Source organism: Charadrius vociferus, unplaced genomic scaffold (assembly GCF_000708025.1).
Source record: "Charadrius vociferus isolate BGI_N301 unplaced genomic scaffold, ASM70802v2 scaffold411, whole genome shotgun sequence".
NCBI lineage: Eukaryota > Metazoa > Chordata > Aves > Charadriiformes > Charadriidae > Charadrius > Charadrius vociferus.
The window spans coordinates 3,606,215-3,626,354 of NW_009646935.1; the positions used below are offsets into that span (position 1 = coordinate 3,606,215).

General features: G+C 42.7%; 1 protein-coding gene across 1 annotated transcript in view; it reads left to right on the forward strand.

Moving 5' to 3' along the window:
- Nucleotides 1-20,140, forward strand: part of TTBK1 (tau tubulin kinase 1) — a 90,300-nt gene that overhangs the window by 46,796 nt on the left and 23,364 nt on the right. Inside the window, exons 10-13 of the mRNA XM_009894837.1 lie at nucleotides 6,891-7,045; nucleotides 8,235-8,454; nucleotides 12,153-12,328; nucleotides 15,075-15,633. Coding sequence (XP_009893139.1) covers nucleotides 6,891-7,045; nucleotides 8,235-8,454; nucleotides 12,153-12,328; nucleotides 15,075-15,633 — 1,110 coding nt within the window. The remainder of the gene's footprint in view (nucleotides 1-6,890; nucleotides 7,046-8,234; nucleotides 8,455-12,152; nucleotides 12,329-15,074; nucleotides 15,634-20,140) is intronic.

Consider the following 20,140-nt stretch of genomic DNA (forward strand, 5'->3'; position numbering starts at 1 on the left):
ACAGTGCACACCAACCCCTCTGTTTTCTTGCAGACTCATATGGGCCTTAGCTATTATCATTTCTTTCTTTAATATTCATCTTAACTTTTTTTTTCTCCCATTCACTATTTGCTATCAGCATATATGTGATAAGTTACTGTAGCTCAACTAACACAATATAACTGAGGCAACTTGATTCTGTGTCCCTTTTTTGTCAGTGGTTTTCTCTTTACGTTAAGCCAGAGTGATGAAAACAACACTTTATTAGCAAATCTGTGCAGTCTTATGAGTGCCTGCTCCTGTTGATAGTGCATCAAATGAGTGGGAAAATGGTGGGAGGGTGTTCCAGCAAACTCTCTCCAACAGTGCTTTTGTATTTTGTGTTGCAGCATAGCAACCACAACATTTTAAAAAAGAAGAAAAAAAAAAAAGGGGGGGGGCAAATATTTTCTGGATAGTACTGTGGAAAAATAACATTTGCCACTAAGATGGAGGGCTATAGAGGGGTAGAGGTGGACTGAGGAGATGCTGAGGGAACTGGATTTGTTTAGGCTGGAGAAGAAAAGTTAAAGAGGGGATCTGATTGCTGTCTTCCACTGCCTCAAGGACGGTTGTGGGGAGAACAGAGGCAGACTTTTCTCAGAGGCAGCAAGGGAAATTGTGACTCAAGAGGAAAAAAATCAGAATGTGGGTTCTTAAGTATGGAACAGGTACCTAGAGAAGCTGTGGAATTTCCATCCTTGTGGATTTCCAAAAACTGAGTGGATGAAAAACCTGATCTGACTTTGCAGTTAGCCCTGGTTTGAGCAGATGGTTAGATGAGAGGTCTCCAAAGCTCCTTTTGAACGTACATCCTCCTATTTTCTATTCCAGTTTAAAATAATTGTGTCTTAATGGTACTGAAAAGCCATCCTTGAGATGGAAATGGAAGGAGATATTTCCAGACAATTTTAGTGCAGTACAAATCACAAACAGCTCTTTCACAGTAGGGAGTTTTTCTGAAGCTGTGAAATGCATCTTTGCCTTCAGTTTCTTGCAGGTGCAGCTCTGGGAAGAAGTCTCCAAAAGGGAACTCCCCACAAAAGCCTGGCACCTGCAGCTTGCCACCAAACACTGATTCTTCTAGCTTGACTTGGAGGCCTATTCCAGCCAGCAAATTCTTCAAACATCTCAGCTCCAGAGATGTCTTTATATTGATTTATCTGGATTTATTGCGGTGAAAGATTAAAAAGTATATCAGATGGTATCTGAATTTTTCACCAGTACCAGACCCTCAGGGAAATAAAGGAAATTGAGGAAGTATGTCTACTAATATATAAAGTCATGGTTTATTTAAAAGTTAGAATGACAAGATTAGAAATAAGGAAACAATAAAACATACATGAATATAGTTTGAAGTTACAGTACACCATTTGCCTGCTTAGCTCTTTAATATCTTTCAATTTAAGATGTATGCTAATCATCAGGTGAGGATTATGACTCTGAGTGCTGTCCTGTAGCTGGAGAGGGTTGGTGTTCCGTATAGCTACCCAGCTCTAGTCGACCTCCGAGTTCTTCTCTTTGAGAGAAATTATGATGAAAGGGCAGCTTCACTGGGCTGGAGAAAAGGTTTGGCTGGCCTAGTAGCATGTCTCCAACAGTGTTCGCTGTAGGAAGATTAGAAAAGAATGAGCATTCAGTATCATTTCCCCAGAAAACTCTCAAAGCTCAAGGATCAAGGATCCTTGAGGCTCAGGAATCTCCTAAAGCAAAAATATATCTGTATTTCATAGCCTTCAATGAATTTGTCTTCTATGAACTTGACCAGTCTCCTCCTGAATTCATGGAAACCTTTAGCATCCACCATGTGACAGGGAGGCACCACAGCTTAAGTGCTTACTGTGAGAAGAACTACTTTCTTCTGTTTGTTCCAAACTTGCCACCTACCAGCCTTATTTAATGCCCCCTACGTCTTGGATGTGACTGTGAACACTGGTCCCTAGCCTCTCTCCGCTTCCCAGCCACACAGAATCTTACAGACCTCCATGGCGTTGCTCTTCAGTTACTCTTTTGCCTAGACTGAAGGATCCTAGTCTTCTTACTTGCTTTTTGCCCAGAAGGAAACCTTTTCACACCTTTGGTTTGTGTCCTTCTCTGAACCTTGTGAGGTGGGGACTTGCCAGCATCGCATGTTCAAGATGTATGTAGCCCATGAAGTGATAAACTGCAGTTAGGATGTTCTGTTCCATTCCTAAGACTTTCTAATATTCCATCTGTTTTATCTAGTGGCAAGGCAGTTTTAATTGCTCCCATCTCCATGTACCAAGTAAAGCTTTCGCTTTGTTTACAGTAGCATGAAGTTTTGGTAAAATCCTTCCTCTCCTACTTCCATCATTTTGAAGTGGGGAATGATGCATTCATTGGTGAGCAACCATGATTATCATAGAATCATAGAACGATTTAGGTTGGAAGGGACCTTGAAGATCATGAAGTTCCAACCCCCCTGCCATGGGCAGGGACACCTCCCACTAGACCAGGTTGCTTAAAGCCCCATCCAGCCTGGCCTTGAACACCTCCAGGGATGGAGCTTCCACACATTCTCTGGGCAACCTGTTCCAGTGCCTTACCACCCTCAAAGTGAACATTTTCTTCCTAATATCTAATCTAAATCTACTTTCTTCCAGTTTGAAGCCATTCAGTCATGACTGCAGAGCAATGATCTCTGATGGATAGATGGCACAAGTTTGCCCAGGCATAGGTGAAGAAAATGATGGTAAAATAAAATAGAGTTGAGCTGTCACATGATGGACCTTACATACACCTTGTGTTTTTGCACTTCTTGGGCTCATCGGGTCTATCCCTTTAATGAATCATTGTCAGTATTGGTTCATGGTTAGGATCAAACTTTAGCACTTTCACAGCAGGAGGATGTGAGCGTTAGACCAACATTTTGGGGGTTTCTGACTCATTTGACAGCAAGAGAAACATGCCTTTTCCCTGGCATAGTGAAGACAGCATGCAAGAAAGATGCATGAAAATCTTTTCTACTACAGTTGCATTCTGGGTCTGACTGGTAGACGGATGGTTTCACGTATGGCTGGGGAGGTGGCTGGCTTCTCTCCCCAACGATCCATCTTTTTGCAATGAGTATCAGAAAAGGAATGGTGACCTTTGGTCCTGGAAGATTACAGAAATTGGGGTGCCTTTGCTTGGGAGTCCATCAGATTCCCTCAGCTGGTGGACTGTGAATTGCATTTGTCCCAAGAAAAAGTGATCGCATCACCTGTGATTGTATAAGAGAATGGCTGTCCTGTACACATCCAGAGCAAGTGTGGGAAGGTGAGAGCTTTGTACATGGAGCTCTTCCTTTCAGATCCAGTCAGTACCAGATATTTTCAGAGCATTTGGGAAAGACTCACTGTGGACAACCCGTGCCAGTTTGAGCTCTTTCATGCTGGCCAAGTTATTGGAAGCCTTCCATCATAGGCTTAGTGTTTTCTCCCCAGGCATCCCTCTAGGGCTTACAAACACGTATCAGGAGCATTACCTTGTCAAAAAGTAACCCCTGCCACTTAAGAGGTGTGCCTAATATTTATTCTTCAATACTATGTTGGAGATTACAGTGCAGATTAGAAACCTGATAAAGAGCAAGTTGCCATACCTGAGGTTTGTGCTGAAAGATTCCATCTTTCTAGATACGCCCTGAAGAATTCAAAGCTGGACCATCTGGACAATCCATTACTGTTTTGGGACCTTTTTCACCAGATATTTCAGGATTGACTGTGATTCATGTCCTGAACCTTGGCTGGGAGAAGGCACTTGATAAGACGTTTCATAACAGTTTAATGGGTAATCTCTGCACAATTGGCTGCTTCTCTCTAATTCTATAAGGCATCAGCCCAAAACATGGTATGCTACTACAAAGTGTGCAATTAAGCTTTACGTCCTCATGGGCATGAACATCTTTAATAGAGAAATATGTTGGGCCTCTTCTTTATCCCACCACGGGTCAGAACATAACTTGACCGCACAGTGAGCAAGCTTTGAAGGTAAGCCCTGGTTTGGGTAGGAGGTGGACTAGGTGATTGCCTGAGTTCCCTTAAAACTTAAAGATCTTCTGAGTTCCAGTCCTCTGCATCTGTAGCACCACCAGCCAAGGTGCTACTTTGCTGTGCTCCTTATCTGACATCCTATGTAACTGAGGGATCTCCTGTCATCTTCCTCCTGGCTCTGCCAAGTTAGCTGTTCTTGGGCCCAGCAGAAGGCAACTCAATATGGGAAGTCTGCAGTGACTGTGGAAACTTTTCTGGTCCCTAGTAATATGTGTCTGCAGGCAGAAGATCCCTAGACAGGATCCAGTGACTCTTTGCATGACTTCTGGGAGCGGTGGTGGTTGTTGCGACTGTTCTGTGCAGTTTCCCATTCCACTTTCCTCCTTGTAAAGCTTTGACTTTTCATCAGAAGTACAAAGGGTTCAGAGAAAGCTGACAAGGCTCAATAAGACCGTGGTAGAGCTTGATAATGGCAGCTGAAGACACTAGTATCCTTCAGCCTGTGAAAAAAGACCCTACAGGGAATACAATAGAGGTCTGTAAAATCCCAAATGGCCTGCAAAGTCAAATGCAAGCATTACAGAAGAAAAGTTATAGCAGAAAGTAACAAAAGTTGGTTTGACTGAGTGGGTCCTTGACAGCAGGAAGGAATGCTAAGAATAAGGCAGCTGAACTTCTAATTTTAGCATGTGGTTTCTTACTTCAGACTGCTTTGGTAGGTATCAAAGGAATGGAAGGTGACAGAAGCAGTACCAATTTGTAAATGGCTTCAGAAGATACCAGTCCCTGACACTGACATGTACATCACAAAGAATCAGAAACCGTGATAAAGACTGGGATTAGTGGACAGATGGGTGAGGATGATCTGATAAGCAGCAGTCAGTATGGCTTTTGTAAGGGCATCTGTCTACAAATGCATGGAGTTCTTGGAAGGAGTCTTTGAGGATGTAGGGTATTAATTTCTAAAAGACATTTGACAGTAATCTTTGCCAAAGTAGCAGTCAGAAAGCAAATATCCTAAGAATAATTAGGATATTTTCTGTTTACCTTCTAATACTACTTTTAGACTACCACGTAAATCTGTGAAGCATACTCTTCAATATGGTGTGTAGTTCCATTCCCACATCTCAAAAAGGGTATCTTGAAATCAGAGAAGTAAGGAAGGGTAGCAAGGAGGAAAGAGATAGATTTACTTCCAGATATGGGAAGACTAATTAGACTAGGACAGTACACTTTGGAAAAAAAGAGAGAACTGACATGTACATGAAATCTTTAAAATGAAAGGCAGAATGGCAAGGAGTGAGTGGAGAATGATTGTTTTCTGCTTCTTCGGATATGAAAATGAGGAACTACAAAATGAAATTAGCAGGTGCCAGGTTTGAATGAGCAAAGAAGATAGTTCACATAATTGATGCATTCTTTGCCATAAGATTGGTGTAGTCCAAAAGCTTGTGTATTCAATAAGTAATTAGGTAAATTCACGAGAAAACATCCATCTAAGGTTACTAGATACCAGAAATGCATTTGCTGAAAGCAAGACTGTGACCTTTTAGTTACTCACAATTCAGTTTTGAACAAGAAATTCCCTGCCAACAGCAGCAGCACAACTCCCGTTTCCATCAAAGGTGAAAGGGGGCATCGTCACATGAGGCTAACAAGCAGAAACACAATCCTATCATATTAAACTGTCACGACAGTAAAATCCCTCTCAAATCAAAGAAGCTGCTACCACTGCCTTGTCACGTCCACTCTCTGGAGAGGCGTTACCTGTTACTTGGCCTAATCAACAATCAATTTTTTTAATCAAGCATAGTGCCGCTGCAGGAGTGGACCACCTAATTCTAGCATTCTAGGTCACAAAAAAGAGGAAAAAGATGTCTCAACTGAAAGCTGCAAATAGGTGTTTTACTGTAGTTTGGTGGAAGGTGGTAGGCAATGGCAGGCTCTCCTGGCCTTCTGATCATGCTGATAAACAGAACCAGAATATAAATGCAAATAGGGGGGTTGTTCCTGGTAATTCTTATTCATAACTTAGCGCTAATTCTGTGCCATAAGCCAAATGTATTTGTCATCATATTCTCTCTTCGTATAGACTTTAGGCTCATTCCTCTCAGTTCTGCATTATTTAGCTGAATAAATTTCTTAGAAATGCAGAACCTCACATACGCCTGCGTTGGCCTATAGCATCCAGTTTCCCTTTGACAGCAGAACATCAGATTTCCCTGGATAATGCATTCAGGCACGGAGCGCTGTTGCCGATAGTTTCATTCTCTCCTAAAGAATGTCAGTTCTTAGAAAGCAACCAGCATAAACCATGTCAGCATGAGCATTTGTACCTGCCATCTTATAAAGAAAATTTTATCATCCCTTTTATGGTTTTATTTTCTTCTGCAGCCAAATGTGGCAGGCCACGTTGTGCATAAGTGTATGTAGGGCTCCTGACCAAGCTGTGTTTGAGCCAGATACTGCAACGAATCTGCATCCTCGGACTGTGTTTTCCTGTTGTGTTTATGTCTTCTGGCAGCCCTTGAACTCGACATATTAAATGTACTATTCTGCATATGTCTAATCTACAGGAAAGCTTAGCTGAAGTTAAGGCTTTTGTTTTCGAGTAACAAGCCAACTGCAAGATTTCATCAAATCAGTGTCGAAATGTTGCATGCGCTTCTTCTGTAGATTTAAAGACATTTCCATTACCAAGCCAAAACCAGCCTGAGAAACAACTGATACAATTTTATGACATTTGCTTTCATTTCTTGGTACCTTTTGTAAGCAAGATGGAGATTATAAGCTGCACTTGGTCCTCGTGCTCATACTTCAGATTTTTTGAGAGCCACCTGCGGTTACTTAACATAACTTGGTTTTGTAAATTTATTCCAGCTAATCATGTCCGTTTTCGAGAACAGCATGAAAGAAAGAGGCATCACTGAAAATGAAGCCTTTGACTGGGAGAAGGCTGGTACAGATATCTTGTTGTCCACTAGCACCTCTACTCCACCACAGCAAAACACTAGGCAAACAGCAGCCATGTTTGGGTGAGTATTGCAGTTGCGCCAGTCAGACTATGGACGTCCTCAATAACAAGCTCAGTTACGAGTTCATTTTTGAAAGATTTCAAAGCTGTTATGAACCTGGGAAGTTGGAGCTGCATGGCAGCCACCACTTGATTTGGCTTTATATATAAACACATATCTAAGGTGGTGGAACCCAGTTTCAGACCCTTGTTGTGATGAAAACACATTTTCTACTGGGGCTGAGTGTGTGGGTTGGAGTCACATTAAGGGATGTCTGCAGACTTTTGGCCAGGATTGATGGAGCCCATATGCTTGTATATTTGGCATATTATATAGCACACATGGCTGGAGCTTCTGTGAGAGCACCTGCTGTGAGGCAGTTGTTGCCTTGCTGTGGGGTGGGTTTGTGATTGATAGTGAGCTGAACACAGCAGAGTGCATGCACTGGTCACGCCTCGAGCGCAGCTCCTCAACCTTTACAGGGTGTTTCATGCACTGGTGCAACAATACAGAGCTTGGTACTCAGAGATGGAAATGAGTCCAGACAAAAGTTGATAAGGCTTAGTTCAGTGGTCTGTCTTGGTGCTTTTGAGGGGGCTGACATTAAGGGATAAAAATAATCCTTAGTAATATTATAGAAGATAAAAGTGTAATATTATTTCACTGTGGGGGTGGTGAGGCACTGGAACAGGCTGCCCAGAGAAGCTGCGGATGCCCCATCCCTGGAGGTGTTCAAGGTCAGGTTGGATGGGGATTTGAGCAACCTGGTCTAGTGGGAGATGCCCCTGCCATGGCAGGGGGTGGAACTAGGTGATCTTCAAGGTCCCTTCCAACCTAACCCATTCTGTGATTCTATAATTATAGAAGATAAAAGCTATAAGGCCTATTAAGCCTCGTTTGCTCATGCAAAGAGGGGAAGTTTCTTCTAAGCTAAATATTGTGTAACGGGCACTTCTAACAAAGTTTGCAGCCTGCATATCAAGGGTCCCAAGATGCTTTCACTGATCCGTCACACCTGTCTTTGTGACTATATGTTAGGTGGAATCCTCCTGTTCCGTTTCAGGTCGTCCTATCTGGGATAATGCTAGATTGCTTGTTTTTTCAACCTGGTAATACCCTAAAAGCTGCTGAGGAATTTCTGTGGGGCAGTGTGATAGGCCTCCTTCTTTAAGTACTAATAATTTTACCTTTCTTCTTGTCTCTTCTATAGGGTGGTTAATGTCACTCCGGTACCTGGGGACTTGCTTCGTGAGAACACTGAGGATGTCCTACAGGGTGAACATCTGAGTGACCAAGAGAATGCTCCTCCCATCCTGTCAGGTCGGCCAGCGGAAGGTCTTGGCCAGGCTCCAAACACAGCTTTCAATGAGGCTGAAGTTTGGGAAGAGACAGATGTGAATCGCAACAAACTCAGGATCAGCATCAGCAAAGTAAAGAACACTTATTTACACCTATGCCTGTTGGATTTAGAGCAATGGATTCATAGATTGCTAGAAGCCACCCAGATCCACTGATGTAGCATCATAGTGCATAGTGCAGTCCAAAAAGCACTGTGGAATTTCCCTGTGGAAATGGGAAATTACAAACAATTTTGTCACAGAGTAGAAGCCATTGGGATTAATTTGGATGTTTATACAAGTGACATTTTTGGGGCAAATTATGCTAGAGTGACTCTTTCGTACAATCGTTCTGTCATTATCTAGGATCTTGATACTTCAAGCAATGGAATTCTAGTCCTTGCATAGCTGATACAATATCAGAAATATCCCAGGTTTGGAAACTATAAACCAAAATTTTATTGTGTCCTAACCTCTTGAGTAACTGAATTTCTTCAGAGATTTCTTCATAAGCCATATTTTTTTACATCTTGAATCATCACTAATTTTTCTCTTCCCATTTCTTAACTTTCTAACAGCACAATCTATAAAGAGCATCTAATGATGGTTTCACCCCTCTGAATAGTGAGAGAAACTATCACTTAATATTCTCTTATTTCTGCATTCCAAGATCATATTAGACTTTTTAGCTTGTATCAAATGTATACTTCAATTGGTTTTCCTCATAATCCCTAAGCTGTTTCTCAGTCCTTTCTTGTAAATGTTACCTAATTTCTTGGAGGCGTCCCCACTGAATGATGATTCCATAGTAAATGTTAAGTATGAGAATTTACCAGTTAGTTTATTTATTAGATCAACTTACGTGTTCTAAGTAAGTCAGTATTTGCTATGTTGATTTCAATTCTTACTTAAAAATCAGAATGTCACATGGCGTGACATATCGAATCTGTTAGCAGAGAAACCTTCATAAAACAGACTTAAAATATTATCACGGCATATCAGATTCACTTCACAAGCCTGTCTTTAATGGACACTTGTGGACTAGCATGTTAAATCTACCAGTCTTCTGGGTCTGATCAGAATTCACTTCAGTCTCTACTGGCATGGAGTTAGTCCTTCTTTCAGCTCTTCAGATATCTCCACTATCCTTAGACTTATTAGAAAGCATTATTCATGGACAAGAAATAATCTCATCTAACTTGCATAAAATTCTTCAGTGCAAATAATTTGGATCAACATGGTATTTGTATGGAACATTACCAGTGGCATTCCCCAGTACCGAGAATTATAAATTAAGTTCTTCATCTCTCACTGGTAAACTGTGTGCATTCCCAGAAGTTCTTACTTGAAGGCATATGAAATAAGAAAAGCCTGGTAGAGTGGGACAGTTCTGTTACCACAACATACAAAAAAAAAAAGAGTATTACAGAAAAATCCTGGTAACTACTATGTGTTTTTCTGTTCCTTTGAACCACCAGGTGCCTTGATGCTCTACAGTCAGACTGAGATGTGCACAAGGGAGTCCTAAATCTCCTTTCTGCGTGTTAGTTGTATGTCATATCTTAGGTAACCAGTGCTGTCATTCACAAGCCCTGTCATAACAGCAGCTAGAGAGGCAGGAGAGGTTTCTACAAGATCCGCAGCATGACCAGGTGACTCTCCTGCCAAGGGATATGCTATTTCTTCTCAGTTTACTGGCAAAGAAGCTTAGAGAGTTAGTCAGCGTGGCAATGAGCACTTAGTTCTGACAAGCTCTGTAGCTATGCAGCAGTCTATGAAATGGAGCCCAGGGCATCATGCTCTCCAAAGCTAAAGAAGTCTGTCCTTTCTTTCTGTGAGGGTTGTTATCCTTAGTCTGACTCTTGCCTGTCCTTTCGCTCTGCTAGGCTTATTATCTGCAGTCTGACTGTTCTCTGAGAGAAAATCATTTTTTATTTAAGTCATAGTCACCACACGGAGGAAAAAAGGGGGCTGCAGATTTGATATGTAAGGGCACAGCTTCACCTCTACATGCAATCTCAGACTTCCCTTGTGTCTTCCAGAACTGCAAGGGCAGCTGGTGTGTAAAACACCCTTCTGCTATTCAGAGCTTCACCATCCTTCATCTTCCAGTCTTGCAGCACTGGAAGTAACTCTGGCTTTCCCTGTCTTGCTCTTTGTACTTGAGTGATGAGTAGATCTTACCATGTTTTTTCTCCCCAGTGCCTCCCTAAGGTCATCCTTATTTTGCTGTTCGCAGTTCACATCTCCTTCTGTCCCACTTCTCCCATTTCTGTGCTAAGAACAGTTTCCTTGCTTACTGTCACTGACCTTTGTAAATCCTCCTTCTGGTTCTCCTTCCTCCACTGGATCAGAGTTCTCATTCTGTGTGTTTTTGAGAAGCCTCTTCCTTCTCTCTCACACCTTCCCCCAAATTCTCTGCTCTTGGATCTTACCAAGCTGCCTGTTACCCTACGGTTACATCAGCACTTTGCTCCTTTCACAAACACATTTGACCTTCCTTTGTCACTAACCTTCTGGCCTGAATGGATTACAGATTAAATCATTATCATCTATTCTGCATTTCCTGTAATGCCTGCAAGTTTTCCTCCACTCTCCCTAGCTGCAAAGGCTCCTCAATTATGCATTCCAAACCCAGTCTGGATGGTTTAGATCTGCTAATTTATGGACACTGACTGAGTTGCCGTACACACAGTACACACAAAGGCAACTGTCTTGATCAGCAGCATTTTACTGAGCAGTGTGCTTACATTCAGAGCCTTTAGCATTAATAGAGGAGAAGTGAATGTAGGGCATGCTGCAGAGAAGGGTAAACACTCTCCATACTAGCAACTTGCACTGGCATCTCAATGCACATCCCCGTACAGAAGCAGTGCGTAGCAGCTGATGTTGCATGGCTAGCAGCACAATATGGTTGAATGCAAATCCTAGACTGCTGCTGTATCCCTTGGACCATTTTGCCTCTATGCTTTTGCCTAAGCAGGTTGTCTTTTCCAAGGGGAAGCAGAACAGTGGAAGGCAGAAGGCAGCTGTATTACAGTCACCTACTTTTGCTTGTTTGTCTGCTGCTAAATTAAAAAAAAACAACCAAACAAACAAAAAAAAAAACCCCAAAACCAAATTCACTAGGGCCATTTTAAAACATAAAATATGTACTGGTAGAATATGCACAGTCAATGCTCACAAGTATCCATGAGCATGCTCGCGTCCCTGCATGACCTTGGGTCTGTGGAAAGCTCTTAGAGATGTTGTGGTTGAGTATATGTCCTGGAGGACTTCGTTTACAGGACCAAGATTTTTTTTTTTTTTTTTTTTTAAAAATAATCCAAAAAACAAACCAAACCAAAAAAAGCCAAAAGCCACCCTGGGATGGCTTAGTCATATCAAGTTCATGAGAAATAAAAGTATGTACATTGCAATATAATGCATTGATGCTGCATAGATGAGTATTGACAAACAAAGTCTCTTAGACATCTTGCATAAGCAGTTAGGGTTTGTGTATGCGGTAGGTTAGCCCATGATAACTCCTTTGGATCAACTATTGAAATGCAAAGGCCACCTTGTAAAGACATTTAAATATTTGCATTGATTTAAAATCCATACCTTGTTTTAATACTAGATAACTGCCGGGGCATATGGGCCCTTCCATTCTTTCAAACATCGCTTGTGTAGATTGTGAAAATGCAGTTGAAACTGTACCCTGGAAGAAAGCACAGAGCAACAGTGAAGCATGGGAAATCAATGTCTTTCTTTGATCAGATTTTGAGGTTCTCTGTGTTTACCCCCTACAGACTCAGTGCATGGTGGAAGAGGAGCAGAGAAATGGCGTCTGCCCCAGTTCCCCTGTCCGAGTGCCTCCGGAGTCCCCTACCGCACAAGTGCGCTCCCTAAGATACCGCCGTGTGAACAGCCCTGAGTCAGAACGCCTCTCCACTGCTGATGGCAAAGCAGATCTACATGAAAGAAGGTTTGCTCACCCTTGTAGCCTCCTACTGCTTTTAGGAGTGTCTTGAAGATTGATTGTTGAGACCAACATGATCATTAGATCAGCAGGCACTGGAAGTTCATTTCTGGGTGGAGGTGTTCATGGGCTTTATAATCTTTCTGATGAGACACTCATGTCTGTTAAAAAGCTGAGTTAGTGGGAATGATTTTCATCCTGTCCCTGGATGGGAAGAACTCCGCAGATGGAAGGAAGGACGTTTTTCAGAGGGAAGGCAAAGCATCAGATCAGAGATAATGTGAACAGCCACAAATCTTTTGGCTGGCCTGAGGTAGGAGGGAAGAGTGGATCTTGTTAGGATACATACAGGGATGCATGTATTCTGGGAGCTAGCTGGCAAGTCCTGATCTTTCATTATTTCATTATTTTTCATTAATAGGAATAATAGTATTCATTTTTCAGCATATAGAATGCATGTGAAAAGTACATGTTGCACCCTGATTTTGAAGGTAGTAGGAATACCTTCTCTCAGATCCACAGAGAAGAAACAAAAAAGCAAGAATAATACAAATAATGAAAAGAAGTTTTTTAAAGTATTGTGTGCTGGAGAACATGTGTTACAAGACATAAGCCCTTGGTGCTGGTAACCCATTTCACATCCTTTGTTACTCTGCCTTCCTCTTCCCATTGAAAGTCAGGGCATGGACTGTGTTTGCAGGATGTACTGATGAAATAGCCGCTCTAAAAGAGGCAGGGGAGAGACAGGCCTTCTCAGAGAAAATCTGACAGACTTCAGCCAAGAGAACAGTCACAAGGAGACGGTAGCTGGAAATGAAGGAGGATCAAACAGAACTAGAGGATGAGCCCCCAGCACTGCCCCAAGTTTGTTAGGTACTGTGTCATTCTGGGTGGCTGAGGGAAGCTGTAATGCTTCTCTGTAAATCAGGAGAGATTGTGGTGCCATGAATAATTTAGGGTTTGAGTAACATACCTTGGGTCTTGCTACCTCTTCTTTTTCTTGCTCAGAAGAAAGGTTCTTTAAATTAGGAATGGACCATTTATAATAGTCAGCAACACTAGTTCTGTATGTTCACTGAATGCTTTTAACTCCTTCCTTTATTTCTCCCACTGTTCCTTGTCTACTCAGCATCATGCTGACTTAATATAGAAAATATGTATTATCCAAAACACATCCCTTTCTCCTGCCTTCTTCCCTCAGCTCCTGTTTTTAAAATCAAGGTCTTTTTTCATCTTCAAAGTAGCCTGCAGCAAGTATGGTGCAAATACAATCCCTCTCTGCCACTCAGTCTTCTCTTTATTCTGTTTTCATCTTTTCCCAACACAGACCTGACTCCCAGCACTGGGAAATTCTTCTGGCTTTCTAGAGTAAATTCTTCTACTCCAGGAGTCTCTCCTCTGCAGGGGATTGGATGAAGACATTGGTTAAATCCAGAGTTTCTTTTATTTTTTTAGCAACAGCTCTTTAAAATCTTGTTCTTCTTCACACACACAGTATAGGCCATTTTTCATTCTTCTTTTGCATACTTAGTGTTCCCTATCCACAATAATATATTTTTAAGACTTTAAGAAGTACAGCTTTGCTTTTTTCAGATCCATCAGATGGCTTTTGCTTAGATCTTTGTTTTCGCTCACAACTTTCTCTACATCAACCTTTGATTCACCTCCTCCTCTAATTCCCCTTTGTTCATCAAAGTTTTTTCATTTTTGCTTGTAATTCTTTCCGTCTGAGCTCTGACCTTCCACTGTGTTAAGGATACCTAGTTTTGCTCAGCAACCCTCACCCAATAGTCAGTCACTTCTGTTTCCCCTCATGCTTTCTCACACGTGGAAGGCTTGTCCCAGAAGAGTCTGCAAGGCTCCTGTATGGTCCCTGTTGTAATCCTTTTGTAAAACACACTGCAGCTGTCTTTTTCTGGGCAGCAGACACTCTTGCTTTGTGCAGCAAGCTGCTAGCCTCTCTGATAGACAGGGAAGCAAAGCAAGCAGCAGGTGCAGGCTGAGTGAGAAGCATGGATCATAACACTGGGGAGCAGAAAGACAGAAGTGCCACTGGCTTTTCCGGCTGAGATGCTGCCAGGGCCGTTGGGGCACAGGGAGCTTCCAGGGCCTCTTTGAAAGGTACTTCTGCATGGCTGCAGAAGCTGCTGCTATTTAGACTGTGAGCCACTGAACATTATGCTACCCCTTGTAAAAGGATACTTACCATGTTTCCTTCCTGCTCCCCAAAAGTATTTTGGGGTCATCTATGCACAGTGGGTTCAGAGATTCTTGATGTCTTCGAAAAACTCGTGTCTGCCTTAGAGGCTTCAGTGGCCACCACAGAGATAGCACAGTGCAGCTGAAGAGGTTATAGGAGCCCAGCAGGGACACTGTTAAGTTAGACAGTACACTTGGGATTTAGGGGTGTTTTGGGTTGGTTTTGTTTTGGTTTTGGTTTTTTTTTTCCACAAACCAGTAGAATTTACCAAAGGGGAAAGGGTATATTAGGGTTGTTGGGGGAAGCTGGTTATCATCCTGTCATCTACAAGGAAGAGAGATGCTGAATTGGTGATCGTACTGAAGCACTTCAGGGGGAACATCTTTATGCCATTGTAGGTTCTAGAGAAATATTTTTGCTTAAGCCTGTCTTTCTGAAGTGTACCAAGAAATGAGTGAGAAGGACTTTACAGGTTTCCTCTCAACTCTTATGATTCCCTAACTTTAACTACAAACCTGATGTATTTATAATGGCTTCACGTTCTGTCTTTAGATCTCGAATGGATTTACCTGGCTCTCCATCACGGCTTGTATGCTCCTCCCAGCCAGCCCAGATGCTGTCCATTGATACTGGCCAGGCTGACCGGCAGGCAAGTGGTAGGATGGATGTGTCTGCTTCGGTGGAACATGAAGCCCTCAGCAATGCTTTCCGCTCAGTGCCACTCGCAGAGGAGGAGGACTTTGATAGCAAGGAGTGGGTTATCATTGATAAGGAGACAGAGCTGAAGGACTTTCACCCAGGTGCTGAGCCAAGCACCTCTGGAACCACAGATGAGGAGCCTGAGGAACTAAGACCTATTGAAGAAGGTGAGGAGAGAAGGCGCTTGGGGGCAGATGCTGCAGTCAGGCCGAAGACGCACGATGGCCGAAGTCGAGGTATGCAGCCTGTGACTGAGGAGGACAGTTCCCACAGACATGAAGGACCTTCTCAAACAGTATCTGACAGTAAACACGAACAGCAGACAGGAAGTCCAGCCCACTCCCCCCTACATTCAGCACCAGCTATCCGACAAAGGAGACGAGAATCTGAACCTACTGGTCCTCAGAGACAGGTAAGATCCCCGGGTCTGTATCTTGTTGCCTAGCATAGCAAAGTCATCGTCTTAGGAAACCTCAGCTGTGCTGGAGAAGTCTGAGATTCCAAGCATGGATGCTCTTGTGAAACTCTTTCTGACACTGCTTGCAAATGTTGTGAACACCTTAGAAGTGCTCCCTATAGCTAGTAATTTTTGTCCCCTACTAAGGACACACTGTTATCAAGATCTTTCTGCCATTTTGGCACAGGGACAAGAGGAGAGCACAATTGTGGTTGTGTGTATCTTTAACCAGTTGTCTTATTGCTTTCCCATGGTGTTTTGTTAATAACCGCTTAGTTGTATGGGGGTGTTGCTAGCAAATCTTCTCTACATAGTTTTGCAGCAGCAACAGCAGTGTATGGCAAGAGAATGCCCTCTAATCTAATCGCACATCAGCACTGGGCAGGCCTGCAGCAATGCAAATCATAAAATAATTCCCTGAAATTAAACTTTCTTCTACATACCTAATAAAAAGCTCAGAGTAACCAGCACATACGTCCCGTCGACCTTACTTCAGTGACTGGTATCATTGTTACCAGGTATTTACTCACAGAAATGTTCTTTACCTACTGTGTTTTTTCCAGATAGTAGAGTGCTTTTTTCTTTCAGTTTTGCTTTTTTCTGTGGTCCTCTGAAGGTATAGAAAAGTTCAGGTTTTAGTGGGAGGCATTTATTAGATTACCTGGGAAAACATGATATACTGTTAGGCTCAGAGTTCCTCTGTCATATCTAATCTTCAGACATTCAGAAGAAGGCTGTCCCAGGATGTTCACTGCAAGAAACAATAAAATTGTTCTCCTGAGGGCTTTTTGTATTTGTATGTTAATGAAGATCTCTCATGCGCGTGGGATCCATAAGTACAGCAAAGAACAGGCGAGTCTTAGGTCATGTACACAGTGGTACCCTCCTACAGCAGGCATTTGTGCAGTCTGCTTGTTGCCTTCTGGAAGATGCTAACTCCATCTCCTGTTCCCTCTTGATCTTATGCTGTAAGGGAGTGTTCAATAGACTGGAGCATGTTAAAAGAACATCCTTCCATTCAGGCCTTGCCCACATTCTTCTCTTCTCTGGGTCCTGGAGAGGTACAAGAAAAAAAGAACTTGGTTTTGGCAGCAAAACATGAATGATACAAGAAACTATATTAAAATAATCAAACCAAATCCTTGTCTGCCAGGCAAGGTGTTCCTTGCTAAGGTGTATGAGGCTGCAGCATTTACAGGAAGGGTAGAAATATTGACAGCAGGCACTAGGGGAACTGTCCATGGAATAGTAGCAGTACACGCTTCTCATGGAGACTGCATCCAATTGCAAGGTGGAGTTGTTTGCTGTGTAAAGCCAATATGTTAAGTGCCTCAGATATCTAGAGATTGTATAGGCAAGATCAGCGGAGTTGGAAGGGTCTGTGTCTGAATTTGCTCTGTCTGTACACTTATTAGGCTGGTCAGTTCAAGATGTGCAAGATGCATTGAACATGGCAAGAGCCAGCTGGTAAGAACCTGCTGTAAGAACCAGCAGGGACACTTCACTGACATGTAGCGTAGCTAAAGAGGCCACAGATGCCTTCTTGGCCATAACACGTAATACTCCTATGTGAAATTACTGGTGGAGTTGGGTATGAGGCAGTATGAAGGCTGCTTATCACTGCACAGTGATACTTAAAACACAGGCAAAAGAGGTAAATTAATGGGATTGTGGGTCATCACTGCTAATGTATTAAACAGCCTTGCTTCTCCAGCATACTGCACATTTTTTTGCTCCTGTGTTCTGAAATACCCTCTAGTTGCTTCTGGGTCTAGCTTTGTACATACAGACTGGACTTCTTTGGCTGGACGGTATTTAGTTGTGCTTCCTTTCATGTCTGGATCCTTCAATTGCCTCTGTATACACAGCTTTGCAGTGACATTCATATTTTTCCATTTGCTTTCACAAAACCAACTGCTAACTCTCAAAGGAAAAATGACGTGGTGCCTAAAGGAAAGCAGAAGCCATTCAGGTACAGCAGAGATGGAAGGACAGTTGGTTGGGATGCTAATAAGAAGTCGACCAAGGACTTAAGTAATGAAAATACTGAAGGCCTCACTAGCTATTACAGATGTTTCCTGTAGCTCAGGCTTTGGCTTCCTCTGGGTTTGATTGAAACTGTGATTAGATAGTGTGTGTGTGACTATATCTTCCTTATCTTTGAATATGAACCGAGTCTTTAAGATAGGTAAAAATGTCACTAAATGCAGAACTACCATGACACGAAGGTCATAAGCCTTGTTTGGGACCTTATTCTGTTCTCCCAAAAACTGATGATCATCCATTGGTGTCTGTAGAGTACTAACTAAGAGCAAATGGGTAACCCCTGCTCTAATGCTTTCTTCTGTTCCTCCATTCTCTGGCTCCAATATATAAGCCATTACTTGTTACTGGCAAAAAGGCAGTAACTTCTGGATTATTATAGAATCACAGCATGGCTGAGGTTGGAAGGGACCTCTGGAGATCATCTCGTCCCACCCTCTGCTCCAAGATGGATTAACTAGAGCAGGTTGCTCAGGACAGCATCCAATCAGAATATCTTTGAGGATGGAGACTCCAAAACCTCTCTGGGCAATCTGTTCCAGTGTTCAATTACCCTTACGGTAAAAAAACTTTTACTTGTGTTTAAATGGAATTTCCTATATTTCAATTTCTGCCCATTTCTTCTTGTCCTTTTACTGGGCACCACTGAGAAGAGTCTGTATCCATCTTCTTTTTCCCATCAGGTATTTCTAAATGTTGATAAGATCCCCCCTGAGCCTCTCTTCTCCAGACTAAACAGTCCCAGCTCTCTGAGCTTTTCCTCAAATGAGAGATGCCCTAGTGCCTTCATCATCTTTGTGACCCTTCACTGAACTATCTCCAGTATGTCCATGTCTCTCTTGTACTGGGCAGCCCAGAACTGGAACACAGCATTCCAAGTGTGGCCTTGCCAGTGCTGAGCAGAGGGGAAGGACCACCTCCCTCAACCTGCTGGCAACACTCCTCCTAATGCAGCCCACGAGGCTGTTGGCCCTTTTTGCCACAAAAGTGCTTTGCTGGCTTGTGTTCAGCTTAGTCTCCACCAGGACCTCCAGGTACTTCTCTGTCAAACCACTTTCCAGACAGTTGGCCCCCAGCATATACTGTTCCTCCCCAGGTGCAGGACTTTGCACTTCCCTTGGTTGAACTTCATTAAATTCCCTTTTGCCCATTTCACCAGCCTATCCAGGCACCTCTGAATATCAGCACAACCTTCTGGTGTGTCAGCCACTCCTCCCAGTTTTGTATCATCCGTGAACCTGCTGAGGGTACGCTCTATCCCATTATCCAGGTCATTTGTGAAGTTGTTAAACAGTAGTGGCCCCAGTATCAACCCCTGGCTACACCACTAGTGACTGGCCTCCAGATGGACTTTGTTTCCCTAAGCACAACGCTTGAGCCCAGCAGCTCAGCCAGTTTTCAGTCCAACTCGCTGTCTACTTACTTAGTCCGTATTTCATCATTTTGTCTATGAGGGTGTGATGGGAGACAGTGTCAAAAACCTTACTAAAGCTGAGGTAAACAACCTCCCATCCAGTCATCTCGTCACAGAAAGCTCTCAAGTTCATCAGGCGTGACTTCCCCTTCATATATCCATGCTGACTGCTCTCAGTCACCTTCTTCTCTTTCATATGTTTGGAAATGGCTTCCAGGAGGATGTGATCCATGCCCTTTCCAGGCTGACCAGTCTGTAGTTCCTCAAGTTATCCTCATTTAGAACTCAGATGTTTGTTCAAATGTATGAGTCTCTTGGAAGAAAGATGTTGTAGTGCAAGTGTGAGGGATGGTTGTGTCCTCGTGAAACTGTGTGGGTGTAAGAGAGAGAACAGCATGAGCAGAAGCTGCTGTAGGAAAAGTCAAGTACAGAGGAGGCTCTGAATAGCCTGGGGGAATTTCTGACCCAAATATTCACATATTAGATATCTTCCAGTTTCAGCTGACAAGAAGACAGCTGCAGTAGAGCATAGACCTCATGGGAAGCCCTGGTACAGAGGGACAACAGGTCTGTCGTGCTATGTCCTGTTCAAGCCCTTCTGTCTGCACCGCTGAGTGCAGCAATGAGCACCCAGCAAGCTGTTTTAATGGAGCTCTTAGGGTTTACTTTAATGCATGCATTTCAATAAAGTACTAATAAATCTCTGCTTATGTTTATGCACTAATGGGCAGATAAAGCTATAGAAATAGCTAAAAATGATTGGAAAAAAAGATTGAACCTGCATTTCTGTTTACGTATTAATCCTGGCATAGGATTACTGTTATTGTTGGAAATCATTTATATCCTCACCTAGCAATATAATTTAAAAATCTGTCAAATTCTTAAATATGCTGAATAAATTCACTGACACTTGACAGAGATGGCAACATACAGCCGCCTTCTGTGTTGGAAAGAAATACAAATGTTCATACATTTATGAGTTTTAGCAATTACTTCTGACTTTAG